This window comes from Psittacula echo, assembly GCF_963264785.1.
Source record: "Psittacula echo genome assembly, chromosome: 21".
Classification (NCBI taxonomy): domain Eukaryota; kingdom Metazoa; phylum Chordata; class Aves; order Psittaciformes; family Psittacidae; genus Psittacula; species Psittacula echo.
Genome location: NC_137757.1, coordinates 1,263,304 through 1,289,306, shown reverse-complemented (window position 1 = coordinate 1,289,306; position 26,003 = coordinate 1,263,304). Strand labels below are relative to the sequence as shown.

Genomic DNA, 26,003 nt, shown 5'->3' with positions numbered 1-26,003 from the left:
ACCGGCTGGGGTGCGATGGGTGCCCGGTACCGGGGTGCACTGCTCCGGTGACCGGACTCCTCCCCCCTCCCTGCGGCCCTCATTCGTGTCGCGGGTGCGGTCCCGCCGTCCGCCATTAGAGGGCAGTGCGGCGCCGTTCCCCCCCCACTTTACGGCAGGCGGCGGCCGGAAGTGCTGGCGGCTGAGGCCGCGGCGGCTCCTGCTCATGCGCGTTGCTGCCGGGCCCGCTTCCCTCCTCCTTTTTTCCCCCCCCCGGACGCGGCCGCTCGGTGACGGTAAGGGGGCCGCCGCGCTACGGGAGCCGGGAGGGGTCAAGCGGCGGCGGGGCGGAGCGGGGAGGGAGGGAGGGAGGGAGGGACGGGGTAAGGGAGGGGAGGGGGCGCCCCAGCGCGCGCCGCTGTACGTGCCGCCGCCGCCGTGCGGGGGGGGGGGTGGGGGGTGACGGGGAGGCCACGCCCCCTCCCCCCGGGCGGCCCCGCCCCGCCGCGCGCTGCCCGGGGCGGGGGGTGGGGGGCAACGGACCCCGGTGTGGGGAGGGGAGGGGGTAGGTCCCGGTACCGGCTGTGCTGAGGCGCGGATGGCACCAAGTGAGGCACCGAGCGCTATGGGGGGGGGCCCAGAACCGAGTTCAGCCCCTGTGAGCGCGGCTCCCACCGGGAATAGCGGGTCCGGTGTGGGGCAGAGCGGCAGCTCCGGGCTGATCCCGGTAGTGAGGGATCGGAGCATCCCAAGGGTGGCTGGGTCCAAGGGTTCCGTTGTGGGGGCAGAGCATCCGCCCTGGGCTGATCCTGGTAGCGAGGGATTGGAGCATCCCAAGGGCGGTTGGATCCAAGGATCCCACCTTGGGGTCAGGGCATCAGCACTGGGCTAATCCCGGTAGTGAGGGATCAACGCATCCCAAGGATGGTTGGATCCAAGGGTTCCACTCTGGGGACAGAGCATCTGCCCTGGGCTGATCCCAGTAGTGAGGCATTGGAGCGTCTCAAGGGCGGTTGGATCTAAGGCAATAGCGGCTCCCCTGTGGGGCAGTGAGGGATGGGAGCATCTCAAGGGCGGTTGGATCCCACCTTGGGAAGCATGTGGTGCTCTCTCCAACCCCACTGCGCAGGTGGGATGGGGGCATAGGGGCTCTGCCTCTCTCTGTTGGACATCCCCATGGTGATGGGGAGGAGGAATCCCAGCACACCAGGTGCTGGATCCGCAATGCCCGGTGCTCTCCATGGATTCATGGACCCTCTCCCCCCCCACACACACACAGCCTCTGCTTTGCCCCCCCTTGCAGCACCGCAGCCTTCATGTGAGAGATGGCGAATGCCGAAGTGAGCGTCCCTGTGGGTGATGTGGTGGTTGTACCAAGTGACAGCAACGAAGGGGAGAACCCGGAGGATACCAAAACCCAGGTGATCCTGCAGCTCCAGCCGGTGCAGCAAGGGTGAGTCGGCTCTTCTGGGAGGTGCGGGGTGGGATCAGGGGGATCCCGGTGGAATTCTGTGCCGGGGGGACCCACCGGTGCTGTGGTTTCCAGGTCTGTGTTGGTTTCGTGCAGGGAGAGAGACCTCAAAGGCTTTGGTGTGTGTCGCTGCCATGGGGCCTCCGAGCGCTGCAGTTGTCCTGTGGGGATAATGTGGAAGCACTTGTGGAAGCAGGGAAGCGGAGAGGTGCTGGTGATACTGCCCTGGCTATGCATCCTCCTGCTCTCCCTCTTCCCTCTCCAGCTTAGGATGGGGTTTTGCCACACTGCAGCTGCTGGATGTATATCCAGACCCATATATGCATCCATGGCAGCATTCCCAAAGATAATCCTCTCAAATACAACAAAACTGGGATGTTGGAGGGAATTTGGGGGTAACTGGGCTGCTGCTGCAGAGAAGCAGCTGCCACCAGGCTCATAACAGTCGTGATGTACGTTTGATGCTCCAGTTGGATAATAGCCACATGTAGGCATGGCAGTGACTCTTCCCGGCATGACCACCGGTGCTGCAGTGTCACACAGGGCTGGGAGGGGAAATCCTGGGACATTCTGCTCTGCTTCCTCCTGCCTGTGTCTGGAATGAGAGGAGAAGGCACCAGGAAGCACCACTGCGGAGGTGCTTCATGGCACTGGCAGTAGGGAGGGTGGGATGGCAGGGCTGGGAATGCCTCTGCCTTTCCCAGGCCTTGGGATCAAACAGAATCCCCCTCCCTGGAGCACAGGCAAGGAAGAAATGGCGGGAATGTGTAGCCCCGTGCCGTGAAGCTGAATCCATCATTTGTTCCTGGATCCCTGCTTTCCCAACAGGATTTACCAGGAGAGCTCCGAGGCCAGCACCGCCGTGGTGGCTGTTGAAACCCACACCATCCACAAGCTAGAAGAAGGGATCGGTGAGTTCCTGCTTGGCATGGGCAGAATCCCCTCCTCTGCAGGGCTGGTGGCTCCAGTTCGTCGGGCTTCCTTCTGGCTCTGCCCCTGCAGATGCTGTTTCCCAGGCATGGATGTGGGTGCAGGGTCTGGGCATAGCCTGGAATAAGAGTCTGCTGTTACTGCTTGGTCTCAAAGTCCTGGAAGTGAGCTCCTGGCTCTCCTGCAATGAATGGTAAGGGCTCCCAGGGGGTCCAGGGGAGCCGAGATTTCACTCTGGCTGCTGGCAGGCAGGAATGCTGGTGAGGAGGATGGTGGTTGTGTCTGCGCTGAGTGAAGCGTCATGCTCTGCTTGGTGGCTCTGTGCTGATGGAACAGCCTGGCACTTGGGGTTGGATGTTTGGAAGAGCCGAGCTCGCTGGCTCCAAGTGCTCCCTGCTGTCCTGGGGAGTGAGTGGGAAAAGGCTCCTGGTATTAGGTGCTGTCACTAGATCTTGACTACTCTTCTGCTTCCTGTGTGGGGTGTGAGTCTTTTGGCATGTAAAGAGAATGTATTAGCAGGAAATAGCTGCTTCTGCTGCTAAAGAAAGACCAGAAAGTCTGAGCTTCCCATTTGAGAGCATTTTGTTTCCACAAGGACGGTTCTCCCTGACACATCGCCCCTTGTCCTGATAGATGAGCTGCCTTTGAAGTGGTGCTAGATGAAAAAGCACATGCCAGTTGCTCTTAGTGATAGAAGACCAAGAGAGGACTGATCCTGACCAGGGATCTGCCCTTCTTTTGGTTCCCTGAGTGCATCCTGTGAGCTTTCAGCTCTCACCTCCTGGGACTGGAGCCTCTTGGGTGGATACTTTCATTTTCCCCCCTTTCTCCTCCCTTAGACCCCAGCAGCATCGAGGCGAACGAGGAGATTGAGATCGCCTACCCCATCACATGCGGGGAGAGCAAAGCCATCCTGCTCTGGAAGAAGTTTGTCTGCCCGGGGATTAATGTGAAGTGTGTGAAGGTGAGGGAGCTTTGCAGTGGGTTCCTTCACTGCTCTCAAGCTCTGGAAGCTTGAGCTCTGCAGGACTTCCTTATGAGCCCTGCGTTGGAACTGAGTGGCTTTGCAGCGTGCTGGGTTCTGAGTGCTGATAGAACAGCCAAGGCTGAGTTCCCAGTGAGAGCTGCTGAGCCTCAACAGGACCTCTCTTAGTTCCTGGAGCAGGACAGGACACCTGAGCCTGTGCCAGGCAGATGTTGCTGGGCTGTTTGATGGAGCAGGAGTCTCCCTTAGTGATCTCCAATGTCCATGTTCCCCTAAGGATGATTTGGTTCATGCTTCCTAGGAAAGCCTTCAGGGCTATTCTGAGGTAGAGCTGTGTGGTTCCAATGCCGATGGTTCCAGATCCAATCTGGAGTTAGGAGCATTGCAGTGGCAAAGGGGTGGTAGGGATTTGCGAAGCAGTTCCTCTTCCTGAGTGGAAGTTGGGGTTAGAGGACTTGTTAATGTCTGTGCTGGATGCTCCATTCCACACTTCCAAAGTGGTGTTACCCTCTTTGCTTGTCTCCTTGGCAGTTCAATGACCAACTGATCAGCCCAAAGCACTTTGTCCACCTGGCTGGGAAGTCCACCCTGAAGGACTGGAAGAGAGCCATCCGCCTCGGAGGCATCATGCTGAGGTATTTCACTTGCTGAGCACTGTGTCCAGCTCCACGCTTCCATCGCTGCAGGTCCTGAGCAGCACCTGTCTGCATCAGGAGCTCTCCTGAAGCCTCACATTACCTGGCTGGAGCCTGCAGAGAGCCTTGGTCTGTGGTTTGGGGCCACCATTCCTCCCTCTGCACAGAACCACCCTTACCTAGGGGACCTGTGAGGGGTGAAACAGGACTGGAGCCCTGTCTGTGAAGCTGGGGGTGGCTTGTATTTGCCATTTGAAAGCCCTGCACTACTTTGTGTGCAGAGAGTCTCCCATTCTCCATCCTTCTCATGGCCTCCGTAGCATTCCTATGTGGAATACTCCCTTTAGTCTGAGATTTGAGCTGCACCTGGTTCTCTTCCCCCCTCCCTGCACAGGAAGATGATGGACTCGGGGCAGATTGACTTCTACCAGCACGACAAAGTGTGCACCAACACTTGCAGAAGCACCAAGTTCGATCTCCTCATCAGCAGCGCCAGAGCACCAGTGCCTGGGCAGCAGAGCGTGGTGCAGACTCCTACATCAGCTGACGGTAGGAGACCACTCAGTGCCATGGCAGTGTCCCTGGCACTCCTCTTCCTCCCTGGACTCATCAAATCAGGTTCAACCTCCCCACCAGTCCCACCATCCCTGGCAGTGTTCAAGGCCAGGTTGGACACAGGGGCTTGGAGCAAGCTGCTCCAGTGGAAGGGGTCCCTGCCCGTGGCAGGGGTTGGAGCTGGAGGAGCTTTAAGGTCCCTTCCAACACAAACCAGTCCAGGATTCCATGGTTCGAATTGCAAAATTCCCAGTGAATCCCATGCTTCTGAGCAGAAAGTGATCTCTTTGCTGAGGTTAAGGGGGAAGAACTACTCCCAGCTGTACCACATCATTCAGCTGGGCAAGGTACAGCTCTGTAAGGCCCTGGGTGAGTCAGATGGCAAAGTTATCCATAGGCTAAGGAGAGCCTTCTGGAAAGCATCATGGTGAAACCCTAAAGTGGCTGCACATTGACTTAGTCCCAGATTTGACCTAGAAACAGGATAGAGTCAGCTCTGTTTCCCTTCTGTAAAGGAGCTCAGCCCCTGACCCTGTCATCTGAGGGGCTGAGGGAGGTGGGAAATAAAGCAGGGCCCAGGGTGGCCCCCCAGGGGCTGCAGAGAGAGCTGATACCTCCTCTCTGGCAGGGAGCATCACCCAGATCGCGCTGTCAGAGGAGAGCATGGAGGAGAGCATCGAGTGGAACTCGGCTCTGACGGCTGCTGTCACCATGGCCACCGAGGAAGGCATGAAAAAGGACACGGATGAGATCTCAGGTGAGCTCAGCCTGCTTCTCGGCTGTTTCCTTCCCCTCTTCTGGCCTGTAAGAAGCTGAAATCCTGACAATAAGGAGAGTTGAGGCAATGCCAGAGCTGTCTCCCAGCCCCTTGGCTTGTCCCAGTGTTTTCCAACTGGATCTCCTCACTGCTGGAGGCAGGGTGGGACTCATTTTGGGGGGGGGTTGGCATGCACCCCAATGGCCAAATTAGAGCTTGTTTTGCAAACTTACTCTTGCCTGGATGGTTTAAGTGGGGGAAACCACCAAGTGCTTGTTCATGTTTGACTTCCTTTTCCCTCCTCTCCTTGTGCCAGAGGACACGCTGATGTTCTGGAAAGGAATAGCTGATGTGGGGCTGATGGAAGAGGTTGTGTGCAACATCCAGAAGGAGATAGAAGAAGTCCTAAGAGGCGTTCAGCAGAGGCTGGGCCAGTCTCCTTTCCAGATGACAGGTAGGTGGTGAGCCACAGCCTCTGCCTCTGCCCTGGGGAAGGATGCTTTAAAGGGCAGCTGCAAGCAAAAGATGAAGTGAGAAGGGTCCATCCCTTGGACCAGAGTTGTCCCAACACTTCTCTTCATGACAGTGCAGGCTACAACAGGTCCTGCCCCCTCACTTGTGTCAGAGAACCTGGTTTTGGGGCTGAACCAGAGGAGGGAAGTGATCTGGGTTAAAAATAACTCCTCTTTTTAGGGTTATTTTGGACTCAGCTCAGTTCCCTAATCCAGTTCTACCCCTGTGAGCACAGGCTTTGGGCACCTCTTGCTGGGAGAACATCCACAAATCCCCAACCTTCATTTTAGGCAGGGTTATTTGATGCCTTTCCAAAGTTAGCTTTGGGCTGGCACATCTTTGTGTCGGGGGGAGCTTTTTGGAGCTGGGAGCGATTGAAGTCAGTAGATTCGAATAGAAACTCTGCAGAGCTGTCAGTGAAGCTGGTGTGTCAGTGCCACTGTCAATGCATGGGGGGATGGTTTGGAGGTAGAGAGCTCGTGTGCGTCTCTGGGATTGCAGCTGGTGCTTTCATTTGCAGCAGGTTTGAGCTGCTTGGGTGACACATCTCTGGGTCTTTAGCGTGGGAATGGGGTTAGTGAGGCCTGGGATGTCAGAGTGATGAGGGAGCTGGGTCTGCCTTTGCAGTCAGCTCTTGTGGAAGAGCAGAGAGAGTTGTATGTGAAGCAGCAGCAGGGTTTTGGTGAGAGACAGGCATTTCTTGTGGGACTTGACACTCATCACATGCACTTCCCTTGCAGATGCTGCAGTCCTGAACAATGTTGCCCACACGTTTGGCCTGATGGACACGGTCAAGAAGGTTCTGGACAACAGGAAAAACCAGACAGAGCAAGGAGAGGAGCAGTTTCTTTACACTCTGGCAGGTATAGTCAGTGCCTGGGAAAGGCTTCTCCCCCTGTTGCTGCTCTAGGGAGCTGATTTCCTTCCATATAACCCCCAAATGAACCATAGTTGGGTTCTTTTCAACACATGCTGCCCTGAAACGAACCCATCCTGGTCCCTTTCCATCCTAGGGCTCGAGTGGAATTTCCCCTCTCCCTTACCTCACAGTGAGCAGTTGCCTGGGGTCTGTGCAGCCCAAAGTCTGTGGTGCCAGGCAGGGTGCTGAGGGTGCGAGTCAGATGCCACCAGCATCAGGCAATGGATGCTGAAGCTCTGAGCTGCTCTGGGTGCTGAGCTGCCTGCTCACCTTGGCCTGGAGCTATCGTGTGTCCTGCACAGCTTCCCCTGAGCTGAAGCCAATGACCTGACCTGGATTCCCAGAGCTGCTCACCATGTCCTGTAGGACCTGTTCTTATCTGGGATGTCCCAGTCCCCTACTGCCCTGGATAACTGAGATGACCGGGTTACTCCTGACTCCCCGTGTTCACACACACAGGGGTTGAAGGAGATGGTTTCTGATGCAGACAGTCCTGTTCCCTGTCCCCAGTGCCTGGATCCTGGGAAGGGCATCCAGCCAAGCTTGGGAAGCAGTTCCTGCTGCTTCCTACCCACTCGCCCTTGTAGATGGGTCTGGCTTGGGGGAGCAGAAATACCCAGGAGGAGGAGACAACCAACACAGGGCATTATGGGTTCAAATTCAAACGGGGGAAGTTCAGGTTAAATATAAGGAGGAAGTTCTTTACTGTGAGGGTGCTGAGGCACTGGAATGGGTTGCCCAAGGAAGTTGTGAATGCTCCATTCCTGGCAGTGTTCAAGGCCAGGCTGGACAGAGCTTTGGGTGACCTGGTTTAGTGTGAGGTGTCCCTGTCCATGGCAGGGGGGTTGGAACTGGATGATCTTAAGGTCCTTTCCAACCCTAACTATTCTATGATTCTATGACTGCTTGTTCCCTATCTGCTGCCAAAGCAGCTCAGGAGAATCTGGTCACCTTTTCCTTCAGTGCAGTTTGATTTGAGTGAAGCATTGAGACGAGTAGGAGGCCTCTGGTCACTACCCTGGGGTGTGATGCTTGGTTGTGTTCTCTCTGCAGACCTGGAGCGGCAGCTGGAAGAGCAGAAGAAACTGGCCAAGGACCAGAAGGCGAAGTCCCAAACCATCCAGAACGTGGTGCTGATGCCTGTCAGCGCTCCCAAGCCCCCCAAGAGACCCCGCTTGCAGCGCCCGGCCTCCGCCACTGTCCTCAGCCCTTCCACCCCTATCCAGCAGCCCCAGTTCACCGTCATCTCGCCCATCGCCATCGCTCCCGTCGGACAGCAGTTCTCCGTCGGGAACATCCCGGTGGCCACCATCAGCCAAGGCTCCAGCCCGGTGACTGTTCACACCTTGCCTTCCGGCTCCCAGCTCTTCCGCTACGCCACCGTGGTGTCCTCGTCCAAGACCAGCTCCTCTGACACCGTCACCCTCCACCCGTCCTCCAGCCTGGCGCTGCTCAGCTCGGCGGCCATGCAGGACAGTGGGGCCCTGGCCAACGTGGCCACTGTGGTCAACCCTGTGGAGCTGGTGGCCATGGAGTCCGGGCTCACCTCCACCATCCAAGCCGTGGAGGGCACCTCGGATGATGGGCAGACCATCATAGAGATTGACCCGGCACCCGATCCCGAAGCCGATGCGGAGGAGGCGGAGGGGAAAGCGGTGATCCTGGAGACGGAGCTGAGGACTGAGGAGAAAGTGGTGGGAGATGGGGAGGAGCATCAGCACCAGGTCCATAACGTGGAGATTGTGGTCTTGGAGGACTAAAAGTGGGGAAAAGCGAGCTTCAGTTTGGGGAAAGAGTTGGGGAATTTGGTTTCATTTGAAGCTTTTTTTGGTGAAGTATCTTTTCCAGCCACCCCATTTGTTTCCATGACTGTTTCATTGTCCTGTATAGAATAGAGATAGCTCTAATTTGGGGGGGTTTAAACACACAAAAAGCTGGAGGAACACAGGAGACCTGGCTCTGTGGAGCACTGAACAACACCCCCTGTTTGCAGGGTACTGGAGAGACTGGATCCCTGCTCACCAGCCCAGCCGGGAGGAACTGGACACTGGGCCCGGAGGGTCACCAAGCCCTGGTGTGACTGTGGAAGGGGACACAGCTTTGGGGTGGACCAGGTACCTCATTTGGAGTTTTCCCCCCGGGAAGGGGATTCTCTTGGACTCGTCACTCTCACCTCAACTGGGAATTTTTTATTGTTGTTATTATTATTATTATAATATTATTATTAATGTTATTATCCGTGCTGTAGGGGGGTGGCAGTGGCTCTGGTGTCACTGTCCTCACCCTCCCCTCCACACAGGTTGGGTTTATAGCTCCATTGGTTTGGATTTGTTTGCTCTTTCCCATCATTAGTCCATGATCCTTGTCCACATTTCCCAGCTGCAAAGCCCCAGGACCTTCTGTCTGGCTCCCTGGATCCCAATCCCACAGCATTTTTCCCCCCACCACTTTCCCTCGGTGCCGTTCACCACCACCCCTTCAGCCTTTTGCATCAAGGCTCAATCGATCAACTCAAGCTTAAACCCCTCCAATTCCCCTTTTCCCTTTGCTGCTCCACGCCACAGGGACATTATGGGATGTACAAAGCATGTTGTGCTGTCGCTATCCCGGGAACGCTAGGCTCCGGATCGGGACAGCTCCCATTTGCACTGTGTGCCGGGGCTGCTCCGTGCTTGTTGCTTCTTGTTGGGTGGGTTTCATTTGGGCTTTTTCCTTTCTTTTCCTTCCTATAATCCCTGCGCAGGATTAGAACCAGCACAGGGCTGGAATAACGGGGTTTTCCCTCTGCTTTAGGGAGATTTTGCCCCGAGGCCGGGGTCCTTTTGGGTTCTGCCATGGTGGGAAGAGGGGAAATAGGTTTGGGAAGGCTGAAGGAGGGGGAGCTGCTTGCCTGGAACTATAAAGGAACACACCATAGGCGGGGGAGGGGGGAGGATGGAAGGAAGATGTGTTTGCCTATTTTTTTGGATTAAAAAGGAAAACTGGAAAACTGAACCAGGTTTGAGTGGTTTGTGCAGGGGTAGGGGAAGGGGGGCTGGGCTCCAGCCCCTCAGAGCAGGATGGGGACCCTCTGCCTGCAGCTTTGGGGTGATGCTGCCCATGGAGGGACATCTGCAGGAGCTGATCTCATGGATTTGGGATCAGGGATCCACCACCACCATATCCAACTGCCTTCATCCCATTCTCCTCCTTTGATTAGGGGGGGACAAGGTCCTTCTAGGGTCCCCCTTCACCATTCCACGAGTACAGCAGGCTCTTCCCCGCTCCCTACTCTTGGCTTTGCTTCTTCCCGTCTTCCTTTTGGGTATGCCATGGTCCCCAGGTCCCCTGAGCGTGGGGATGGGACCTATAATATGGGGTGTAACAGAGCAGTGCTTGGGGGGGTGCAGCCAATGTGGGCGCCTGGCCCTTTAAGAGGGACCTCACACACCACACCCCCCTGCGCGCCCGAGAGCCGAGAGGGGGCGCTGCTCACTTAAGTCCTCCTCCATCCCGCCATGCACCGCGCCGCTCCCCCCCCCCCGCCATTGTGCCTGGGAGCGCGGGGAGCGCGTGCGGCGGGGCCCATAGGCACGGCTGGGGCTAGAGCAGACGAGAGAGGGGGCGGGCGGCGGCCTAGAGCGTCGACACCCGCCGCGGGGGTTCCACACCGCACGGTCCGCCAAAGCCAGCCTCAAAGCCAGCTCCGTCGGTACCGAGCCCGGACAAAGCCGCCGCCGCCCCGCCCCGCCGCGGAGCCATGTCGGCCAGCAGCCTCCTGGAGCAGGTAGTGAGCCGCGCCGGGCCCGCTAGGCGAGCCCGCGGCTTTGCGGCCTAACGCAGGGCCGCGGCCTTCCCCCTTTCCCCTCAGGGCCGCGGCTCCATTGTGCGCGGCGCCGGCACTCACCGCTCTCTGTTCTCTCCTTCCCTGCAGAGACCCAAGGGGCAAAGCAGCAAAGGTGAGAGCATGGGGAGGCGGTGGGGATGGGGGGAGGGGGGGGGTGTGTGAGCGCTTTGGGCTCGTCCGTTAACGCGCTGCGTCTGGTCCCCAGTGCAAAACGGAGCCGTGCACCAGAAGGATGGGTTGAATGATGATGACTTCGAGCCCTACCTGAGCCCCCAGGCGCGGCCGGTGAGTACCAGCGAGCACTGAGAGTCGGCTTGAGTTGGTATCCCCGTGTTTCCCCATCTCCATGGGTTGTGTTTGATGTTTGGCAGCTTTCTGACCAGCATATCATGCTCTATATGTGTGGTTGTTTGGTGTCCTCGTGTTTCCCCATCTCTATGGGCTGCATGTGGTGTTTGGCAGCTTCCTGACCACGTATATGCTGCTTTACGCATGTGTTTGGTTGGCATCCCTGTGTTTCTCCATCTCCACGGGTGTTTGGCAGCTTCCTGACCACACTGTGCTGCTTTATCCATGCATTTCTCCATGCAGAAAGCACTTGGTTGTGATGGGTGAGTGATAAAGGGCTTAGCAGCAGTTTGAGGGTGCAGGCAGTGTTTAGCTGCCTTCTTTAGTGTAACTGCCTTGAAGCTGCTCTTTCAGTCCTGCTGGTGTGGCCTTGGTTCCTTCCTGCGTTTTGGTTGTTGCTCTTTATGCTCTTTCAGTTTTAGCTCGGTTCCTTGCTGCTTTCTGGGTCTTTGCACTGTGTGAGTTCATGCACAGCCCCTGTTGTAGAATCACTTCCTGCACTGCAGTGGTGCTCCAGGGGCTTTGGGAGGATGTGATCAAGGTTCTCTCTCCAAGTGGACCAAAACGGTCTTCTCTTGTTCGACCCCAAAACCCTACATGGGATAATGGTCTCCTTGAGGCCTTTTAGTTAGAGCAGCTCCTGAAAGACACTTCCAGCTCCTTTTCCTCTCGCTTTGGATCAAGATCAGCTCTGCTTTTAACTGGGGTTTGCTTGTTTCTCTCACTGAGAATAGGAGAGTTACCTAGAGCAGATGGAGTTCAGCTGATGAGATGGGACAAGCGAGTGGTGGAGATACTTCATTCCGTTTGGCTTTGCTTCCCTCTCCACTTGTGATTAGTCAAAAGGAGCTGTTCAACAAGCGTTTTCCCTCTTTTGTGCTAAAGAAATGAAGCTCCGTAGTCTTTAAGAACCTCTCAGTTCTTCACGATCTTCAAGATTCATTCAGATAACTCCTTGCGTTCGGCTCCCTCAATGGAAAAGCCTAAATTTACCTGAATAAGGTGGGAGAGCGTGGTCACTTTCTCAAACCATCAATCAAAGCAGCTGCTTCCCCAGTAGCTGTTACTTCATGGTGGGGTTTTGCCATTCTAGCTTCCTTCTGCATGTGGAGATGTATTTCCTGCCAAGTGTAGTTTTACTTCAGTCTCCTAAAGAGAATGGAGATGATCACAGTGTTTAAAACAAAGTGTTTTGCCCTATTTTGTATGGATGACAAAGAACTTCTGAAGGTTCAGTTTCTCTTTTGCTTGTGTCACAGTGGTAAAAACATGGTTTAAAACTTGGGAGATAATGGGAGCACGACCCACAGAGGAGCTGTTCTAGGAATACAGCAGAAGCGAGGTTAAACCATCATGTGAACAGTGAACGAAGGTTTAGGGTGACTTTATCTCAAGCTCTTCACTATGAGGGTGCTGAAGCACTGGCACAGGGTGCCCAGAGAAGCTGTGGCTGCCCCATCCCTGGCAGTGTTCAAGGCCAGGTTGGACACGGGGCTTGGAGCAAGCTGCTCTAGTGGAAGGTGTCCCTGCCCTTGGAACTGGATGAGCTTTAAGGTCCTTTCAACACAAACCAGTGTGGGATTGTCACCGTGCTCTGTTGGCTCTGGTCTGTGTTTTGACACTCAGGATAATAGCAAAGAAAATCCTGGGGTCAGTCTGGAGAGGGCTTTCTCTGGAGATGGGAAAGGGCGCTACAGTTGGAGCTCTGAAAAAGGAGTTCAGTGCAGCCCAGTGCCACAGAGTAACAGGAGCAGCTCCTGAAGCTGCCCTCACAGAAGCAGGAGGTAACAACTTTGTGAAGTTTCCTGGCTGAAGCTGCTGTCCCAAGTGTGACTGCTACTGCGGAATGAAGTTACTGTGTATTTGGCAGCTGAGATACACAGTAAGTGCAAGCTCAACGGCAGCAACAAGGAGTCTGCTTCTGGTCTGAGGTGGAGAGGAGTAGGGAATCGGAGGAAATAACTGTCTAAAGAGTCTTAGTCATTGGAGAGAATGACTTTATTGGCATGCTGAGCAGTAACTGTCAGTTGCAGGGCAGCAGAGCGAGGTGGGGTGTCCCATAGCAGGGGGTACATCTACAGTTCAGGTAATAAGCAGCAGGAGCCTGATTTCAGATGAGTTAAGGAGATTTAAGTGACCTGGCACTGCTCTTGGTTAACATCACTGCTCCATCCTTACCTGAGCCTCACTGGTGAGTACTCTACAGGTATTAGCTTGATGAAGGCTGTGTTAAAACACCTCATGATGTTAAACCTGTCACCTCTAAACCTTTTCTAACAAGGGGAGAGGGTTTAATCTGACACTGATAAGCTTTGAGGGAGAAGCCTGTGGAGAGGAAACAGCTACTGTGCCTGCTGGGCTTGGGGTTTAGCTATGGGCCAATGTGTTTGTTTGTGGTCATTAAAGCTGATTTCCAGGGGAGTATATTGTTACTCTTATAATTGAACCATAGAATCCCAGCCTGGTTTGGGTTGGAAGGGACCTTAAAGCTCCTCCAGCTCTAACCCCTGCCACGGGCAGGGACCCCTTCCACTAGAGCAGCTTGCTGCAACCTGGCCTTGAATTGAGGAGTTGTTTTATGAAGAGACTTTGCTTGTTACACATGAGTCAGGGTCAGTGGCTGTGCTTTTGGATAGATTGAGCCCTAAAGACTGGCTGTTAGTTTGGGTTTAGCAGGTCTGAGATCCTTGCTTAGTAAAGCTGTGCTCTGGATCAGATGGGTTTGCTGTTAACTTGGTTTTGGAACCCCTGCTTTGGGAGAACAGAAGACATGGACAGAGTCTCTCTTGAGCTTTGGTATATTCAGGTACCATAGAAACCTTTTTGGTGTGTTTTGTGACCAAACCAACCTTGTCTCTGACCACATGAAATAATTCCTATTCATTGTTGTGAAGTCAGGGCTGGGTTAGCCCCAAACCTGTTGCTTTCCCTTTATTTCCCTTTTCTCTTGTGAGACCCCACTTGCAGCACTGTCTGCAGTTCTGGTGTCCTCAACATCAGAAGGACATGGAGCTGTTGGAGCAAGCCCAGAGAAGGCCACGAGGATGATCAGGAGCTGGAGGAGCTCCTGTATGGAGCCAGGCTGAGAACATTGGGGCTGTTCAGCCTGGAGAAGAGAAGCTGCATGGAGATCTCAGAGCAGCTTCCAGTGTCTGAAGGGGGCTATAAGGATGCTGGAGAGGAGCTCTTCATCAGGGACTGTAAGGATAGGACAAGGAGCTGTGCTTGGCACGTGAAAGCATGACTCAAAGAGAGCTGGAGCAGTGCCTACTGTGAGCTGAGCTTTTAACTGGGAGCTGAACCTGCCTCTCATCTCCTCTGCACTGAGCTGGCTGCTCCCAGCTCCAAGTTCTGGGATGGGAATGGCCATTAGCATGGCTCTGAGTGCTCCCTGGGAGGAAACCCATGACACATGAGTTTCATGGAAGCAAATCTTTGTGATGTCTGAGAGTTCCCTCCTTGTGAAATGAGGCATTTGGTTTCCTAACATCAAGGCTGTTTGAGTGTTAAAAAGGAGATGTAGGCATGGAGCAGCTCTTTTCCTTTCACTCTCTGGATTTGAAGCCTGCATGCTTGTGCTGCTGCTGTCACTGTCTTCCTAGTGAAACCCTATTGATTCCTTCCCATTCCCAGGTGTTTGTGCCTGCAACACTGGAGTAGTCTGTTGAAATCCCTGTTTGTTTGCGAGTTCTTGGGCTATTAGGAGCTCTGAAACTTTAAAGTGTGGGGGTAATGCTGTATTCATGGGTCACCGGTTATTAGGCACAATCCTTGCTTTGCCAGCATGCTCCTACTGCACCTTTTCCCTCTGTATTCCACTTTTATCTGCATCCTTGTCCCAAACCTTCCCTCAAAGAGCAGAATAAGGGCTGATAAGTATGCTGCACAGCCCTCTTTGGTAGCAGCTACAAGAAGCAGAAGATAGTATTTGGATGCTGAATAAGATACTGGGTTTATTGCTTGAGCTCTGTGTCCGTATCCCATGTTGAATCATTTAGGTTGGAAAAGACCTGTAAGATCATGGAGCCAGGAGCACAGAGCACTCCCATCTCAGCACTGGGAAGCTTGCTGAGCCTTTGTGTGTAAGCTTTTTGGGCAATGAAACAGTTTGTGTTTGCTCTACACTTCTAACACAGGAGGTATGTCAAGGCCAGGCCCTAAGGTAGGCAGAGGTGGGGCACAAGTAATCCAAGCTGATTTTTATTCATGTTTCTTAACTCAATTCTAACCATTCAGTGCTTATCGTTTGCTGTATGATGTGTCTTTTTCCTTTCCAGAATAATGCCTACACTGCAATGTCAGATTCCTACTTACCAAACTACTACAGTCCTTCCATCGGATTCTCCTACTCCTTAGGCGAAGCTGCCTGGTCTACAGGGGGTGATCCACCCATGCCCTACCTAACCTCGTACGGACAGCTGAGCAATGGGGAGCCCCACTTCCTCCCAGATGCAATGTTTGGGCAGCCAGGGGCTCTTGGCAGCACTCCCTTTCTTGGGCAGCACGGCTTTAACTTCTTTCCAAGTGGGATTGACTTTTCCGCTTGGGGGAATAACAGTTCTCAGGGACAATCCACTCAAAGCTCTGGCTATAGCAGCAATTACGCCTATGCCCCGAGCTCGCTGGGGGGGGCCATGATCGATGGGCAGTCGGCTTTTGCTAATGAGCCTCTCAACAAGGCTCCTGGCATGAACACCATCGACCAGGGGATGGCAGCTCTGAAGCTGGGCAGCACCGACGTTGCCAGCAGCGTTCCCAAAGTCGTCGGCTCCGCTGTTGGGAGTGGATCTATCACCAGTAATATCGTGGCGTCCAACGCTTTGCCTTCGGCTACTATCGCTCCGCCAAAGCCAACCTCCTGGGCTGACATCGCCAGCAAACCAGCTAAGCAGCAGCCCAAGCTGAAGACCAAGAATGGCATTGCTGGCTCAAGCCTCCCACCTCCTCCAATAAAACATAACATGGATATTGGGACTTGGGATAACAAAGGCTCCGTGGCAAAAGCCCCGGCACAAGCCTTAGTGCCGAACATGGCTCAGCAGCCAGCCCAGGCCTCCCCCCAGCCTGGGGGGCAACAGATCACCCCCAGCCCCCCAGTGGCACCGGCCTGCAGTGGGCAGCAGCCTCAGCCCCTGCCCGTGCCGCAGCCCCAGCTGGCGGTGCCGGTGCCGGCGGCTCAGCCCACTCGCTGGGTTGCCCCTCGGAACCGGGGCAGCGGCTTTGGTCAGAACGGGGTGGATGGTAACGGTGTGGGGCAGGCTCAGGCCACGACTGGTTCTGCTCCTTTGGAACCTCACCCCGTTTTGGAGAAGTTGAGGTCCATCAACAACTACAACCCCAAGGATTTTGACTGGAACCCGAAACACGGCCGGGTTTTCATCATTAAGAGTTACTCGGAGGACGATATCCACCGCTCCATTAAATATAACATCTGGTGCAGCACGGAGCACGGCAACAAGAGACTGGATGCTGCCTATCGCTCCCTCAATGGGAAGGGCCCCGTGTACTTACTCTTCAGTGTCAACGGTAGTGGTCACTTCTGCGGAGTAGCAGAGATGAAATCTGCTGTGGACTACAACACGTGTGCGGGTGTGTGGTCCCAGGACAAGTGGAAGGGACGCTTTGATGTCAGGTGGATTTTTGTGAAGGACGTTCCCAACAGCCAACTGCGGCACATCCGCCTAGAGAACAACGAGAACAAACCAGTGACCAACTCCAGGGACACTCAGGAGGTGCCTCTGGAAAAGGCTAAGCAGGTGTTGAAAATCATTGCCACCTACAAGCACACCACCTCCATCTTCGATGACTTCTCACACTATGAGAAACGCCAGGAGGAGGAGGAAAATGTTAAGAAGGTAACTTTGTGTGTCTGTCTCTGGCCTAAACCCGGGTTGTAAAGGCAGGGGCTTGTCAACAAGCTTGGTGGGCATCCTTGTGCCTCATGGAAGCTGCTGCCCCAACCTTTGGGGTGCAAATGGGCAGTAGGGCAGAGCAGTGTGAGGAGGCTTGCCCAGGCCCTGCCTGCAATCCACTGTGCTTTGGTTGCTCTTAAATCTCCTTAGTGCTGGATTCTACACACACTGTATTCCTCAGCTCCTGGATGGGAACAGTTTGAAATAGGAGATTGGGGGGGGGGGATATGGGGAGTTGTTAGGAAACAGCCACTTAATCCATCCGCTACTCACTGTGGACTCAGTGTCACAGATGCTTCCCACCACTTGGAAACCCTTCAGGAGCACAGTTCCTGTCCCTCCCCAGGCGATTTATTCCTATGCTTCATTACCCTTCCTCTTGGAAGGCTTTGTCTAATGCCCGACCTACATTTCCCTTGCTGCAGCTCAGGTCTGTGACTGCTTCTCCTCTCTGGTGAGTGCCAGTGGTCGTTCTGCTCCTCCTGGTAGAGCTTGGCTGGGTGTGAAGCTGGTGTCTGAAGCCTGCAGCAGCGCTGGCTTGACCATCAGCTCCAAGCCTGCTGTCATTGCTTCATCAACAGGAGGATTGCTACTTGACATGAGTCTTACTGGCGTTGGTCCCCTCTTGCTAAACCTCCCCATCATTGGGTCTGGCTTGTATTTGATCAAAACAGTCATTAAAATGAGCATTAGCAATACCTAAAGGCACTATAAGAAAACTGGAGAGGGGCTTTGAGCAAGGGATGTAGGGACAGGACAAGGGGGGAATGGCTTTAACCTGCCAGAGGGAAGATGGAGATGGGATCTTAGGAAGGAATTCTTCCCTGTGAGGGTGCTGAGGCGCTGGCACAGGGTGCCCAGAGAAGCTGTGGCTGCCCCATCCCTGGCAGTGTTCAAGGCCAGGTTGGACACAGGGGCTTGGAGCAAGCTGCTCCAGTGGAAGGGGTCCCTGCCCGTGGCGGGGGTTGGAGCTGGATGAGCCTTAAGGTCCCTTCATTCCAACCCATTCCATGCTGAGCACAGCTTTCTGCTGGTTTGCCCATACACTGGGGTGATCCCATTCTGTACCCAGTCCCCTGCCACTTCCAGCACTTGAAGCAAGGATGTAAGGGAGGAAGGAATCCACTGCAGGCTGTCAACTTGCTTTTTGTGAGAACCTGGGTATTTTATATGCCTTCACATACCTAAATTGTTCCACTTTGGTATCCAGCCTGTCCTCAAGTGGTGATATCCTTTTTACTAAGGTTTGGAATGCCATCAGAGATGTAGTTGTGTGCAGGATGTCTTGGGAAGCAGGACTTCTCATACACTCCAGGTCTGACTTTAGGCAGACCTTGGCACGGTGGGAGAATGGAAGAGATAATATTGCTGATGGATGGATGGGAAGTGTTAATCCTGGGTAAATGGGATCAGGTTTTGAGCAGATGGAAGAGCAGCAGAGTGGGGAGTGCAGAAAGTGGACAGATCAATGGTCTCTTCTTCTGGAAAGCTGCTGCCTTTGCAAGTTGTGGTGCCTGAACGTCAGTGGGATATTAAAACCATGGCTTAGCAATTGTCTTAGCACTGCAAACCACCTTTATCAACTTTCGTGTTGCATTTTGAAGGGTCCTCCTCCTTCAGTGTCTCTTGGGAATGTGCTAGCATCTCGGGGGCAGAATGATGGGCAATCAGTGCCTGCTAAGTGATCTAAGTGATACGGATTCCAGTGTGGCACAGTGCAGCAGCAGTGTTCTTTGGAAGGAAACTTATTCATCTCTGGAATCCCCAGGCAAGGGGGGAATCTGGTACATAACCCCTTGGTGTGTGCTATTGGCCGTTTACTCACTTGGCTGCAATATCTCCGTTGGAGCATCTCAGGTCATCACCTGGCTTAGAGCCAGGAGCTACCACTGCTACCAGCTCTTTTGTCTCTGCCACCAGGCTTTGGTGACAGGATGTTCATGTTCCTCATTGCTTGGAGCTGAAATGGACAGCTCAGGGTGGAAAACACTGAACTCATGCTCTTGCTCATCCTTTGCTGTTGCCTCTGTTCATCCTGGCCTCCGAGGCTGCTCTCCATCTGTTTGGAGATGGATCTCTTTGCTCTATTTATCCAGTGTTTAAAAAAGTTGGATGTTCTCCTGATCCCAAATGTTGAAGCTGACTCCCAGTGTGATCTTACCTGGAGCAGGTTAAGACTCCTTGAAACCTGTAACAGCAGCTTTCCTGATAGAGCACATCACCACCTTGTTCCCTGTAAGAATGGCTTGCTCTTTAAGAAACCAAAAATAACCACCACCACCATCCCCAGCCCATAATAATGCACTGGGATTTCTGGGAATGGTGCAGTGACCATTTTGGATCGGATCTGCTTTCACGTGCAAGGCTCACAGCTTGTGTCTTGTGGAAAGGCAATACATGTGAACTCTAAAGGAAGTTAATGGAGATTTGTTCTGCCATGGGTTGGGATACTTGGCTCCTTGTAGCTTCAAGAAGTGTGTCCCATGAAAACCAGCCCTGCTCTGTCCCTTCTTGGCTTGGAGCACTCTGCTCTCAAGTTTGCCCTGGATTTAAGCCATTCTGCAGTGGGACTTGAATCAGGATGAGCAATGCAGGATGGGGAGGGGGGTTGTGGGTGTTTCCATGCTGGGGTATCCCAGGAAAGGCTGGATTCCCGGATTGTAGCTGCTGTTCCCAAACAGGAGCTGCTTTGTGTCTATGCTGCCACCATCTGCTGCTTGAAGGGGAGTATTCATAGTGACAAATGTCACTGCTCCCCTTAGGAAAGAGGACTTAAGGGCACACTAAGTGGTGTTTTTTAGGAGCCTGTTTGGAGGTGTCAGACTATTTCCCACTAGCTGTGAAGAATGAATGCTTTGGGGGGTGTTTTGCAAGTCTCTTTATTTCTTATCTTCCTCATTTGCAACCTCAGAGGGGAGGGGAGAGCATATTCCCTGCACTGTTCCTTGCAGGATGAGCTGGCGCTGATCTCCTGCTGTTATGGTCATCCTGGTTAGTGCTGCCTTTGCTTTGGCTTTGCCATATCCACCAGGTCAGTGGTTCTGCCTACAAGCCTGGCTTCCTGAACATTGCACATCCAGGCGAAGCCAAGTGTTTCCTGTGACAGCAAAGGAATTCTGCTTGCACTCCCAGCTCCTTTCATCCCATGCTCCCAGCCAAGGCATTTTACCTTTTCCTGCTACAAATCTTGCCCACAGTGCAGTTTGATGGATGCACCAGGATAGAATTCCCTTGCTTCAAATACCCTCCACTGCAGTGCACCCAGTTCCTTTCCATTTCTTTCCAGGCCTTTTAAATCCTCTGCATCCAAGTCCATACTCATGGATTTGCCCAGCAGTAGAGGAAACAGAAAAGCTGCTCCTTGGAGTTTGGTACAGCCTGTTTGACAGAAGGACTTCTTTATGCTTATGACAGTTTAAAGCCAGCACTCCAAAGCCCTTACAGCATCCTTGTGTGGTTTTGGTTGTGTTATAGCTTTCGTTAAGCAGGGGACGTTTATGTCATATCCTGGCCTCAGGAACTGATTCCTTACTCATTTGGTGTGGGCAACACTTGGTGTCCCTTCTCAGGCAGGTCATTCTCACCTTGGCTGGGTGAGTTCTGCTCCAGCTGGGAGTACCCTGAGCTGATCCTTCTGACTGTGTTAATTGCCTTCATTCTGAGGGTGCTGAGGCCCTGGTACAGAGAAGCTGTGGCTGCCCCATCGCTGGCAGTGTTCGAGGCCAGGTTGGACACAGGGGCTTGCAGCAAGCTGCTCCAGTGGAAGGTGTCCCTGCCCTTGGAACTGGATGAGCTTTAAGGTCCCTTCCAACCCAAACCATTCTGTGACTTCAGATTAATGTCTTCTCTTTAAGACATTGTTCTTCTCTGGTTAAGACTGCCTCTGTGTGGAGGTTTTGCAACAGTTTTGGAGCTGAAAGAAGATGTTTTCTTCTCCTCTGTCTCATGTGAAGTGTTCTGTGACAGGTACTCATTTAGCAAGCTGCTTGTTCTGTGCCCTGCAGGCCTTTTCACTGCAGTTAGTGGTGTACCCTCGTTTGCCTGGATGGTTTTGATTGTACCTGGTTGTACCATCTTCTGGCTTACAGGTCCTGAACCAGTGCCTTGTGGCACCAAGTGCTGGCCTCCTGCCACAGAGCAGTGCCACCCTGCTTGTACTGAATCAGCACAGTCACCCAGGCTCTCACAGTATTGGCCTTATCCAAGCTGATGACTCAGGCAAATCCATCTCCTCTTGTCCTTTCAGGAGATACAATATTGGGTGTATGTGTGTTTGTTGTAGCATGAAGGATTTCTGTTCCCTGCATGAGTTTTGCCCTGTGGGAGGGTGATTATGCATGTTTCTTCATGTGATCAAGTGCTTGGATCAGGGATGCGAGTTGGCCCCTTGTGGGGTTCTGTGGATGTTGGGTTTTCTTCCCAGTTGGTTTTGCATCTTAAACCGAAAGGTCTTTCCTGCTCTGGCAAAGTCACTTTCATGTGTGTAGCTCCTGCCTTCATTGTTGGGGGTGAGCTCTGTTACATGGCTGGGAGGTAGAATGAAGGTGTCTGAGCATAACCACATCACTCTGATTTTCATCCCCTTTCCTAGGTGAGAAAAGCAGGGATGGAGCTTTCCTCTCTTAACTCTGCTGGCTTTTGAAGGCTGACAACAGGAGCACCTCAGGTTGGGGTTATAAATCCCAAGTGAGGACTCGAGCCTTTTTGTGATGAACATAGAAAGGGATGCACCATCCATCGCTTGTGCTGTGTCTGGGCACAGCGGAGGCAATGGGCTGCTCTGACTCCTCATCTCTGAGGCCTTGGAGACGTGGGCACATGGAAATCTGTGCTGCTTTGCTGCATTGCAAACACACACCCTGTGTGTGACAGGCAGTGGCATTGGGAGGAGAATTCCAACAGCCAAATACCATATTGTGGGCAAGTGGGGCTGTTGAGCAAGGGCTGTGATGAGCAAGAGTGTGTGTGCATGTCTTGAGGCCAGGGTTTGCTTGCTGGCTGTCTCAGCCCTTCGGAGAATGATGCTGAGAGCATAGACTGGACTCCAGTGACGTGATCTCATGCTGTTCCTCTGTGGGGGAGTGATGCCTTTTGCTTTAGGACCCTTTCACTTTGAAGCTGAGGTTGCTTCCTGGATGTATGGATGTCTTCCGGCTGGTCAGACAGGTCCAAATAAACCATGTTGATCTGCTGCACAGCTCTTGGTTCTTCTCCAGACCCTCCCTTTGATGATAAGCACCTATTTCCCCTTCTGGAGCATGGCAATAAGATCCTTACCTTTGCCCAAGGAGTGTTGAGGTTCAGTGTTGGTTGTTAACCAAGGTAAGAGCCTCTGAACAGAGTTATCACCTCTTGTCATCTTTCTGGGTCCAACCTTATGGGCCTTCTGTTGTTGTTGGCAGCGTAAGGAGAAAACTTAATCTCTCATCTGCCTTTTCCACCACCTCCTTCAGTTGCAGTGATCAGGACCTGGCATGGGACATTGCTGCAGCCCCCAGGGACTGCAGTGATGAGTGGCAGGAGAGCTTTGATAGATGGAAACAGTCTGAGCTGTTTCCCAGTGGATGAGTCTCCCACGTGGATCAGTAAAATATGGCTCAGGTCTAATGAAAATGAAGTCAAAACCACTTCCTGATGGAATCTCTTTGCTCTCCAGGGACTAGATACCAGGGCAAAGCCCAATGTGTGCATGCAGATGCTGCTCTGCCCTCTCCTGGGCTGTCCTGGAGCTGTAGGTTCTATCATCCCACAGCCCATGATTTCAGAGCAATGAGTATAATGGCTTCAGGCTGAAAGAGAGGAGACTGAGCTGAGCTCTTAGAAGCTCTTCCCTGTGAGGGTGTTGAGGCGCTGGCACAGGGTGCCCAGAGAAGCTGTGGCTGCCCCATCCCTGGCAGTGTTCAAGGCCAGGTTGGACACAGGGGCTTGGAGCAAGCTGCTCCAGTGGAAGGGGTCCCTGCCCGTGGCAGGGGTTGGAGCTGGAGGAGCTTTAAGGTCCCTTCCCACCCAAACCATTCTATGAGCCAGGAAGGATGAATGTTTGCAGCATCACTGACCTTTGCTGTGCGTTCCTGTAGATCTGTTTGCTTCTTTGCTATGATTTGAGTGCTCAGTTGTTACTCCCTAACATGCCAGGGACCAGGATGTCCTCATGGGACCTGTGGCAGTTGAGCTGGGGAGATGAGACAGTGTGAAAGTCCTTCAGGCCCTAGCTACCACCCTTTCCATGGAGGAGACAGCAAGCTTCTGACAATGCTGTTTGCAGCCGTGATGGAAGGGAGCAATAGTTGTGGGGCAAGCTTGAAGAGCAGGAGGTTCTAAACAGCACACTGGGTTGATAAAAACTGGGCTATGATCCACCTTGAAGTGAAGATGTTCACTGTGGTCCCCTCTTTCGCATGGGGCCATCTGTGCTAGCCTCTTCTGAAGGTGATGCCTTTACTTTCCCAGCAAGAAGTGAGTAGTCGGGGTCCATCTGCTCAGCTGCGGGGTGATGTGCACAGTAGGACCCTCAGCCACCATCTGCAGCCAGCCCCGGGCACCAGGGCCTGGTCAGAAAGGGAGTGGTTGAACCTGGCCGTGGCTTATCCTATGTTTTCCTTGGGAAGACAGAGGCAGTTGGGGCTTCTCACAGCAGGAATGGGTCACATTGCCATCTGGCCTTGGTGAACGGAAGGGGCTGAGCCAGGCAGCAGGGAAGGAGCAGGACTTGGCACCTTCCTTCTGGTTTCCTTCCTTCTGGTTTTCCTTCATGTTCAAGACCAGCTTTGCTGCCACCTTTGCACTTTGGCTTTGCTCTTGTGCAGTGGTTTGGGCAACAGATTTGCACAGACTTAGTGGAGAAAAGTCGACTTCATTCCCTTCTATGTGAGGCACATATTCTTGAAGAGATGTGCTTTCATCTGCCTGTGTCCTCAGAAGCTGCCCATCTGTACATGGTGTCACACAGGGCTCATGCAGAGGACGGAGCTGAAGCCTGGCGTGGATGAGCATCCATCCTTCGAGCTGGATGCAAGGCATCTATTCTTAGCAACCTTCTTGGCATGGTTTCTAACAGTACACAGCTATCTGTGCTGTTAGCCCAGGATGGAAGCTTCCTGGAGATGAGTGCTCCCTGGGTTTAGTGGTGCCAGAGGACACTGCTCCTTTGAGTGACCTGCATGCTTCTGGAGGGGAAGGTTCCTCTGCCCACCAGGTTAATGTGACAGGCAGCATCCTGACCTGAGACAACCACTCTGAGCTCCAGCGGTGTCCCTTCTGAGGGGTAGAAGGGAGAACCCACATCTCACTCTGCCAGGGGCACCTCCTGTGTTGCTTTGCTTTGGAGGTGGGATGGGCTTGGCATCTCTTGGGGCTGGGGAAGGTGGTATTGATTCAGCTGAAAATGGCGCTTTGCATGCAGGCTGGCAGCATCTCTTAAGCCTTTGGGGTAATGTGAACACACTTCTGTGCAAAGCCGCTCTGTTAAACCAGAAGAGACCAGCACATGGTCCTTAGCACAGGAGAAGATGTCACAGCCCTTCCTGGGTGTACATGGTGCTGTGCTGCCTCTTGGTGCAGAGGTTCATCTGGAGAGATGGGGATGACTACCAAGGGGGTGGAAGGAACCTCCTCTGCATAGAAACATCCTCCTTCTCCAGAGAAGGGTGCTCCATCCCTGGCAGTGTTCAGGGGCAGGTTGGATTGGGCTTGGAGCAACTTGCTCTGGTAGAAAGTATCCCTGCCCGTGGAACTGCATGAGCTTTATGGTCCCGTCCAACCCAAACCATTCCATGATTCCATGGCTTTGGTGGTGTGGGTTAGGGTTAGGATCCAGATCCATGTGTCACAACGATGCTGTATGCAAACGGGGAATTCCAACTGCTCTTGTCTAACGTCTTCTTCCTTTTGCAGGAACGCCAAGGCCGGGTGAAGTAAATGGCCATTGCCTCCCCCCCAGAGACTGCAGCAGAGATTGCATCCCAGCTACCTGCCTGAGAGAGAAAGAATGAGCAAAACAGCCCAGAGAGAATTAGGACTTCTTTGGTTTGTCTTAATTTCATTGACTTCAAAGAGACCTTTTCCAATCTTTCAGTTGAAAAGGAAAAAGGATTGGAATTTCACCAGACATAGGACTTAAAAACCACAAAAAGGACAAAAAAAAAATCCCTTCTAGGTAGAGTAGAGGTAAAAACCTGTCCCTTTTTTTTGGCTTTGGTTGTGATTTCCCAGCAGCTGCTTTGGGTTTTGTCTTTTTCCTATGTTCTTTTGGGGTTTTTGAGGCCCACAAGTGGCATCTGCCTTTTGGTTTCCTCTCATTTTTAAGTCCCAACACTTCCCTTCCACCCCTTTACGCCTCCTTCCCCTGGTTCTGCCATTTGCACTTGGGACACCACTTGGAACATCCACCGCTGCAAGTGGAATAACGTTGGTTCTTTCTTCCCCCCCCATCTCATGGCCTGGAAGAGGAGGAATCCAAGAAGGAAGTCGGGGGTTTGGCCTAAGAAGAATGGAAGAGCAATTGTCCACAAGGTTGTGTCTTAAAGGTGGTTCATTTTCTCCTTTGTTACTCCAAAGTCAAGCCCTAGGAGTCCTCAGCGATGTTCTTGTGCATTATACAGATGGAGTCTGGATTACTTTGAGTTTTGGAAGCTGAGACCAGTGCGAAAAACATGTTTTGGTTACAGGAAGATGAATTTGGAACACACACAAAAAGAAGAACTCTTGTAAGCCGTGTAGTGAATCTGTTCCTTCAGTTTCTTGTTGAGCCGCTGAGGAATGGGCATTGCCTTTCTTTTCACCATTAATCACTTCTCAATAATAAACGTGAGATCCTGTTGAGCATCACTGATGTCTGCTCCTGCCTTCCCACTGCTCCCTGCCCCTCTGCATGTTCAGGGCACTCTTAATTCCCTCAAGTTGCCACATCCCGGGGAACTTGTGGATTAGAATCATTGGGTTGGGTTGGAAAGGACTTTAAAGCTCCTCCAGCTCCAACCCCTGCCACGGGCAGGGACCCCTTCCACTGGAGCAGCTTGCTCCAAGCCCCTGTGTCCAACCTGGCCTTGAGCACTGCCAGGGATGGGGCAGCCACAGCTTCTCTGGGCACCCTGTGCCAGCGCCTCAGCACCCTCACAGGGAAGAGCTTTTGTTTAAGATCCCATTGCAGTCCCCTTGTCCTGTCCCTGCAGGCC

The 26,003-nt window shown here is 53.3% G+C and overlaps 2 protein-coding genes across 5 annotated transcripts; both read left to right on the top strand.

Moving 5' to 3' along the window:
- The first annotated feature begins 142 nt into the window (after nt 1-142).
- On the top strand, nt 143-9,642 carry GMEB1 (glucocorticoid modulatory element binding protein 1). Of its 4 annotated transcripts, none has more exons than XM_080632317.1 (11): nt 143-275; nt 1,283-1,432; nt 2,279-2,361; nt 3,220-3,344; nt 3,897-4,000; nt 4,395-4,549; nt 5,184-5,312; nt 5,629-5,766; nt 6,566-6,688; nt 7,798-8,468; nt 8,738-9,642. In XM_080632317.1, exons 2-11 carry the CDS (start codon nt 1,305-1,307, stop codon nt 8,822-8,824), a joined length of 1,743 nt encoding a protein of 580 aa, XP_080488443.1. In that variant the 5' UTR covers nt 143-275; nt 1,283-1,304; the 3' UTR covers nt 8,825-9,642. The 4 variants fall into 4 exon arrangements, with proteins under 4 accessions (XP_080488443.1, XP_080488445.1, XP_080488444.1 ...); XM_080632318.1 differs by lacking the exon at nt 143-275 and adding an exon at nt 554-587; XM_080632319.1 differs by having other exon boundaries at nt 7,798-9,642.
- A 621-nt stretch (nt 9,643-10,263) lies between these two features.
- YTHDF2 (YTH N6-methyladenosine RNA binding protein F2) lies at nt 10,264-25,656 on the top strand. Its single transcript, XM_080632538.1, has 5 exons — nt 10,264-10,510; nt 10,658-10,682; nt 10,776-10,855; nt 15,196-16,773; nt 24,724-25,656. Exons 1-5 carry the CDS (start codon nt 10,484-10,486, stop codon nt 24,745-24,747), a joined length of 1,734 nt encoding a protein of 577 aa, XP_080488664.1. The 5' UTR covers nt 10,264-10,483; the 3' UTR covers nt 24,748-25,656.
- The last annotated feature ends 347 nt before the right edge of the window (nt 25,657-26,003 follow it).